This window comes from Chrysochloris asiatica, unplaced genomic scaffold (assembly GCF_000296735.1).
Source record: "Chrysochloris asiatica unplaced genomic scaffold, ChrAsi1.0 scaffold00061, whole genome shotgun sequence".
In the NCBI taxonomy this organism is placed as follows: domain Eukaryota; kingdom Metazoa; phylum Chordata; class Mammalia; order Afrosoricida; family Chrysochloridae; genus Chrysochloris; species Chrysochloris asiatica.
The window spans coordinates 13144253-13152514 of NW_006408579.1; the positions used below are offsets into that span (position 1 = coordinate 13144253).

An 8262-nucleotide genomic window follows, 5' to 3' on the forward strand; every position below is an offset into this window, starting at 1 on the left:
CTGAATGCTTTCCAAGTTGGCAGATTTTGTTCCTTTAGACATTGCAAGTAGTTCTCAAGCCAGACTTCTTTATGTTCTACATTGAAGATTGATTTTGAGATTTTGATTTTACCTCAAACTGAACATATCCAAGACAAAATTCGTAATCTTCTGCATACTCCCGACACCTATGTCTTCTAAAACAACAATAGCAACAACACACCACACATATACATGGCTTTCATTCAGTCTTTCCTGTAAATGGGTTCATCAGTCATCTGACACTTCATTCTGCTTCCTCTCTAGCATCTAACTATCACCAAATTGGTCCATTATACCTTATAAAATTCTCTCAAAGATAATCCACTTTCTCTCATTGCTGCTTCATCACCTTAGATCATATGACCATGATCATTCTCTGGAAATATGCGACCAAGTTTTCAAGACATCCTCCATCTGTCATCTCAGATCTGTTTTCCACACTACAGGATGACTTTCATGAAATAGCAACTTTGATCATGTCAACTCCCCTTCCTCCCACTAAGAAACCTTAATGGCTTCCCGTTATTCTTGGGATAAAGACCATCCTTAACTGGACCTGTCAGGTGTTTCGACATCTGAATCTGCCTCTTACTCTCTCCAGCCTCTGGTGGGAGCAGTACTCTCTAACTCATTCTACTCTAGTCAAACTGTAACTTTTCATAAATTTTGCCCTTGCCATCTACAGGGTCATTGCACAAATGATTTCCTTTCCCAGGAGTTCTTTTCCCACATACCTTGACCAATTAACTCCTGGGTATCTGATAAGGATTCACTGTGTTCTCCCAAAGTATGTATGTATTGTACATCCTAAGCCCTTTACCTGTAGTTATAATTCCTTTGGGATGGGTTTTCTCTGTTATGTTATTGAGGCAGAATTAGTGGATGGTGTGTGTTTAAGTCAGTCTCTTTTGAGATATAAAAGATTAAACAAGCTAACATGTATAGACGTTGGGGAGAGAGATGCCATATCACATGAAAACCACTAAGGAATTAAGGGATAGAAACTGATTTGCTAAGGACTTCACCCCAGAGCTGACACAGAGAGAAAGCCTTCCCTTAGAGCCCACACCCTGAATTCTGTCTTAGTCTCCTGTTTGTGAGTTAATAAATTTGTTAAAGCCATCAATTTATGGTATTTTTGTTACAGCAGCACTAAACAACAAAGACAACATTCTTCTGATCTCAGCTCTGCCATCTTTCTCTTAAGGGAGTCATGATTCTAGTCTTTATTATAGCTGTCAGAGCATTTATCCCTCCTTTAGTGGTTATTTCTGTGTGATTGATTATTAATCTGTCTTCTCCACTAGACGACGAACTCTGTGAAAGCAGGGAATGAATATGCTTATGCTCACTATTGGGTTGTTGGTAATTGCTGCCTGGCATATGGTAGGCAGGCACACTACCAACATTTATTAAGTGAGTCTCTGAATGGTCATTGCCTTAATGTCTCAAGATGAGCATGTTACCAGAAAGTGGTATAAAGAATTACCAATGGGCAGACAAAGCTAAATTTTGACTGTAGGATAAGCACTCGACTATAAGGTCAGTTTGAACCACAAGGTTGGCAGTTCAAACTTATCAGCTGCTCCTCAGAAACCCTACACAGGATCACTATGAGTTGGAACCAACTCAAATGGCTCTTAATAATACACAGAGTTATCTGTTGAGTAGTAAAATAATTTCTAAACTAATTTCAAGTCCCTTGCATTTAATTTTTGTCCAAGGTAAACTATACTGGAGCACAGATTATTGTAGGATTTGAAGATGGGGTTGTTCGAATTCTGGAGCTTTATGACCCAAAAGAGATAGCAGTTTTTGCAGGACGGAAGAAAATTTTGGATGCGGAGATTCAATTGAAATATGTTTTCAAACCCCACACTACTTATGTCACTGCCCTAGCTTATGAACGTGATGGAGAAATTCTGGCCACAGCGGTAATAGTACATTTCCTATTGTGTTCTATTAAAATGTTAAAATGCAATGGCTAATCTGGTTTTATAAATCTCTCTTCTTGATCATGCCTTAGTTACTGACACTCATTTTCTAGGAACTATAGTCACAATTTTATTTGTTTGGATTCATATTATTTCAGTGCAGTTTATGCATGATGTTAAAATACATGTACAAATTGAAATTTAATGGTTTTCTTATTTAAAAGGAATGGAACATTTAGACTAATAAGAATCATATTAGATGCGTTATATATAGTAGTGACTCTTTTTGGTCACTAAATAGGTTTTTTTTTTTTTATTATTCTTCAATGGAAGTGCCATAAATTTAAGAGGATGGCTATGTAAATTAAGCATTAATAGAAGAGCATGTATATTGTGACATTTGTTTGGTCAACATTTTGTGTACTTGTTTGGAGGTCATATTTTCAGAGCCATAGACTGGAATGAAAGGTTTGTCAAGTGTTCTTATGGGGAATGTAAAGCAAATATTTGAAAAAAGGATTCTCTCAGAATAATCGGGAATCTGTAACCATTGTAATTATGCATATATAGTGGCTGTACTATATGCTATTAAGAGCTTCTGTTTGTTCAGTGGAATAGATTTCATAGTAATATGCATTTGCTGGGTGTGTCTCTCTTCTTTTAGAGTAAAGATCAAACTGTCTTCTTCTTTGAAGTGGAAAAGGATTATAAACCAATAGGTTATATTACTACTCCTGGACCTGTTTGCCAGTTAATGTGGTCTACGACATCTCATGTAAGTAATTGTTATTTGTCTTTATGCTTAAATCTCAAAGATGACATAATGATGTGATCTGATAGAGAATAATTGTTGGAATTATTAACACCACAGCTGGGTCCTGGAGTGGGTGCTGAAGGTTGCATTTCTGAGTATCAGCAGCACGTGAATAATCAATGAAACAGCATCAGCTTCTGAATCTCTAAACCTCCTTATCAGCAGTCATCTTTACAGCTCACCCATACATGCACAGCTACTCATTGGATGGCATTAGCACTAAGAACTCAACCTTAAAAACCAACTATTTAAATACCCTAATTAACCTCAACCTATGCCTTTCAGCCTGTTCATTTGGTTGTTACTCCTTTTTCAATAGTTCTCTGACGTCACAGGGACCTCTTATTTACTTAATCTCTTTGCTTTCTCTAACCCATCATCTCTATTCTTATTTTCATTTTCCTTCCATTAATATTCAGTTTAAATGTAATGATTTTTCATTTCAATAAGGATCAATAACATTCTTCCAGTGCTCTTGAATGTTATTGATCCCTCTGTCTTTTCTTCATAGCCATCTGGCAAAGACCCATTCCTGAATATACCCAACTGATTTATATTTCCCTAAGGAGCTCTGGTCGCATAGTGGTTACAAATTGGGCTGCTGACCTCAAGGTCAGCAGTTCAAAACTACCAGCCATTCCATGGGAGAAAGAGGAGGCTTTCTGCTCCTGTAAAGATTTACAGCCTCAGAAACCCTGTACAGGCTCGTTATGAGTTGGAACCGACTCCGAGGCACCATCTTCAAATCCAGCACCATAGTGATGAAAGAGTCCTGGTGTAGCTCTGTGGGTTAATGCACTCAATGGTAAAGTTGGCTTGAACTGCAGGGTTGGTGTTTCTAGCTCACCAGCTGCTTCTTGGAAACCCTATACAGGATCACTATGGATTGGAACCAGTTCGATGGCAGTTAACAACAACAACATAGTGATGGAGTATGGTACTTCAGGTTAATACGCTGGACTGCAAAGTTGTTTGAACCGCAAGGTCAGCAGTTCAAGCTCACCAGCCACTCCTTGGAAACCCTATACAGAGTTGCTACAGGTTGGAACAGACTCAACAGCACTTAAAAACAACAACATAGTGATGAAGTAGAGTCCTGGTGTGGCGCTGTGGCTAATGCATTGGACTGCAAGGTCAGTTAGAACTGCAAGGTCGGTGATTCAAGCTTACCAGCTGCTCCTTGGAAACCCTATACAGGGTTGCTGAGTTGGAACCAACTCGATGGCACTTATCAACAACAACATAGGGATGAAACGAGAGCTTCTGGAAAGATACATCAGGGAAGATTAGTTCCTTCCTAATTTAGTGATTCCAATGGCCTCAGCATAGTCCATTGAATGACTTAGCAGTCCTACACATTATTCTTACCAGATCCCTGTTTCACCCACAGTAATAATTTCAAAAAGCCTCCTTTAAAAGCTTTACAAGTCCACTTGCACTCTCATTCTCCAGCATCATTTACTTTCTAGAAAAACTAGGAAAGAACTCAGGCAGGGACTCCTTCAGCTTCCCAGTGTTGCTGTTGTTAAGTTTCATTGCGTTGGTTCCGACTCATAGTGACCATGTATAAGGTTCCTGAGGAGTAACTGGTGAGTTTGAACTCTGATTTAGTAGTTAGCAGTCCAGTGTTTATTCTACAGTGCCACAGAATACCTAACATAAAATTCTATCTTTGCAGTAGAGGAGCTGTCTCCCTTTCAACTTGAGGCAAATCCTGCCTCTGATTCTTTGTCTTTCACATTCTCCCACATTTTTCAAGATTTCATACTACTTACTATTATTTTTTTCTTTTTTATCATATAAAGTTAACCTCTCCTGATTACTAAATTATTTTCATCAGTAAATACATTTTCATCAATAAAATATATTAAAGTTTCTCCACTTACAAAGAAACCCCCAAATTTCCTTGGCCTTTTGCTCTCTCTTCTCAGGTACCTTTCTTGGAAGATTTGACTTTCCCTATAGGCCCTAGTGTCTCATACATATATGTATAACTTTATTTAAAATTTACATAACTATTCCCATATTCTAATAAGCTAGGTAGTTTTTGTTTATAATTTTTCTGCAAATATACTACACTGTTGTTGTTGTTAAGTACCGTGGAGTTGGTTCTGACTCATAGTGACACCCTGTACAGGGTTTCCAAGGCTGTAAATCTTTATGGGAGCAGAACGCCTCATCTTTCTCCCACAGAGCCACTGGTAGTTTCGAACTGCTGACCTTGAGATTGGCAGACCGACTCGTAATCACTTGGAGACAAATTACAGTGGCATTATTGGTAGAAATATCAGAATCTCATAGCATTACATTTTTATCGTAGAGGACAAGTGAACTTCCAGGGTTTATAATGGAATATGCATGCTTGAGACTTGTTACCTTCTGATAGTTCACTGCATCTGGGTATTTCTGAAAAGTATAGAGGAGCTTTTGGATTTCAAACTTATTTTAAAATACATTTTAGATGAAAAAAAATTTTTAAGTTCTGCTTATAAGTTTACTTTTCTCCACAGTTACACTACTTAAAGCAAAGCTTTGTTGATTATTGCTTCAAGCATTTATATTTAGAATGCTAAAAACAATCTATCTTATAATTTCTGGGTGGGTGGGTGAATCATTTCTTTCATAACCTTGTTTCTTGGATGTAAACAGAAATCCAGCAGAGATTATCATTACTTAGCACACTCAGTAAAGAAATCTGAGAGCATTTGTATCTGTACCATTTTCTGACACCTCAGAATCTTTCTCTAACTTCTAGTTTCATTATTCCAGAAAATCAGCTTTTCTTCAGTGATACCCATTTAACATTTTTAATTCTTATATTTTTTTAACTTCTTAACCTCATTTGACACTGTTGCCCTTTTCTTCCTCTTTGAAATACCATCTCCCTTTGACTTTTATGGCACAAGGTTGGTAGTTCAAACTCACCAGCCACTCCTTAGAAACCCTATACAGTGCTGCTATGGGTCGGAACCGACTTGATGGCACTTAGAAACAATAATAACAATGCTCTTCTGAGCTCCTTGCTCACATCTTGTCATTTTATCTCAGTCTCCTTCACCCAGCCATGTAATATTAAAATTTCTTAAGGCCCTATCATAATTTCATTTCTCATTCTGTTCTCTTGCCCTAAGTGATGCTATCTACTCCAACAACTTTCTTATAACTCCAGATTTGTTATAGACTGGACTGTGTAGTCCAGACTTGTTCTCTAGGTCCATATGTGTATATTTGATTCCTTAATGTACATTGTTATTTACATGACTCAAAGATAACTCAAATGTAACTGGTCCAAACCAATTTTAGGATTATTCCACACTAATCTACCTATGTGCTCATAATCTTAATCTTTGCAAATGTCATCACCATTTATACACCTGCTTCATTCAAACATCTGAGAGCTCTTTGTATTTCCATCTTCCATAGCACCCTCAAATTGAAGATATCATTGATGTTTACCTCCCAAATATCTTCAAATCTGCCCAATTTTATATACTTTGCTACTACCAGTGCACTGGTCCAAGTCATAAACATCTCAGACTACTGTAGTTTGTTTCCCTCTCACCTATTCTTACTCTTGACAAAGTATTGTCTTTTGGGTGGCAAAAACATTTCTTTCCAAATGTGAAACTGATCTCTCTGCAGTTAGCCCCTCAGGGCTTTCTATTGGACATAGGCTAAAGATCAAAATCTTTCACCTTGCCTTGGGGTACTGTACCACTACCCACTTCTGTTCTGACCATTTGTATCTCTGTCCTCCACTATTCCCACACACCCACACATACACTGAACTTTTTGTACACCAACCCACATATTTTCTTCCGTTTCCTCCAATATGCCGCTTCCTACGGACAAATGATCTTTTCACATGGTGCTCCATTATATAAAGTGCTTCCTCAAACTTTCCCTCTACTCATCCTTCACACCTGGTGTGGCTCTGTGGGTTAATGCACTGCACTGCAAGGTCGGCGGTTCAGGCTCACCAGCCGCTCCTCAGAATCCCTATACAGGGTCGCTAGGAGTCAGAACTCACTTGACGGCACTTAACAGCAACACCCTTCAGCTTAAAGCTTAGGTACCATCTTCTCAGGAAGTCTTTGCACAAGCTCCTTGTTCTCAGGGCACCTCTATAACACTTGTCTCAGTTATAATTTACATTTGTTCCTAGGATTTGTTAAATGAGGGGTGGTAAGCTCCATATGGAGTCCTGGTGTGGTGCTGTGGGCTAATGCGTCAGACAGCAAAGTTGTTTGAACTGCAAGGTCAGTGGTTCAAGCCCACCAGTCTCTCCTCAGAAACCCTATACAGGGTCGCCATGGGTTGGGACCAGATTGACTCGATGGCAATGAACAACAAATTCCATATGGAGTGCTGGTGTGGTGCTGTGGGTTAATGAGCTGGACTGCAAAGTTGGTTTGAACCACAAGGTCAGAGGTTCAAGTTCATCTGTCGCTCCTGTACAGGGTTGCTATGGGTTGAAACCAACTCGACGGCACTTAACAACAACAACAATAACAAGCTCCATATGGCAGAGACTGTACCAACTTTACTTATTATAATTGAATGAATGATCATTTTGAATCTTACGCTATGGAGTATATAGATGCTATTGCTCATACATGGTTGTTAATGCCATTGAGTCAGTTCTGACCTGTAGCAAGCTTGTACAGGGTTTCCAAGGAGCAGCTGGTGGGTTTGAATTGCAAATCTTCTAGTCCAAACTGACCTTGCAGTCCAGCATATTATCCTGAATATGGTTGTGGAGTTCAAGAGGAAGGTCTGGGATGGGGAAATTAACTTGAAATCATTGCGTGCAAGTGACAATGAAGCCTGAGTTGTTTATAAAGTTCTCTAGGGAGAGTTTATGCAGAGAGAGAGGAAGAGGGCAGAGGACAAAAGCACTGGAAAGATCTCTATATAATAAACTCAGGTAGACAGGCAATGAACCATCAAAGGAGGCGCAGACAGAATATGTCAACTGTATACAGTATCTTTGCCTTGCCACTCTTAATTCTTTTTTTTTTTTTGCCACAAAATTTTATTGATATAATTTTAAGATTAATCAAACTCATTTTATTCAAAGTAAATCTACATTAAATTAGAATATTAACAATCTTTAGATACATTGAGCTTAAAATATAAGTACAAATCTATTTGTTCGTTTATAGACCACATATAAAATTTTCTTTCTTTCTCTCTCTCTCTCTCTCTGTGTGTGTGTGTGTATATATATGTGTGTGTGTGTGTGTATATATATGTGTGTGTGTGTGTGTATGTGTGTATATGTGTGTGTGTGTATATACATACATACATACATACATACATACAAACACTCTCAAGTCAGTTCTGAGTAACCTCGTATAGAGTTTCCAAGGAGCAGGTAGTGAGTTTCAACTGCTGACTTTGTGGTTCAAACTGGCCTTGCAGTCTAGCATTTATTCTACAGCACCACACCAGAAGTCCAAAATATAGCTAAGAATTCACAAATGAAAATTT

At 38.3% G+C, this 8262-nt stretch overlaps 1 protein-coding gene across 1 annotated transcript in view; it reads left to right on the top strand.

The window, feature by feature from the left end:
• WDR52 (WD repeat domain 52) overlaps positions 1-8262 on the top strand; it is a 158110-nt gene that overhangs the window by 39033 nt on the left and 110815 nt on the right. The window contains exons 13-14 of the mRNA XM_006864205.1: positions 1746-1955; positions 2620-2730. Coding sequence (XP_006864267.1) covers positions 1746-1955; positions 2620-2730 — 321 coding nt within the window. The remainder of the gene's footprint in view (positions 1-1745; positions 1956-2619; positions 2731-8262) is intronic.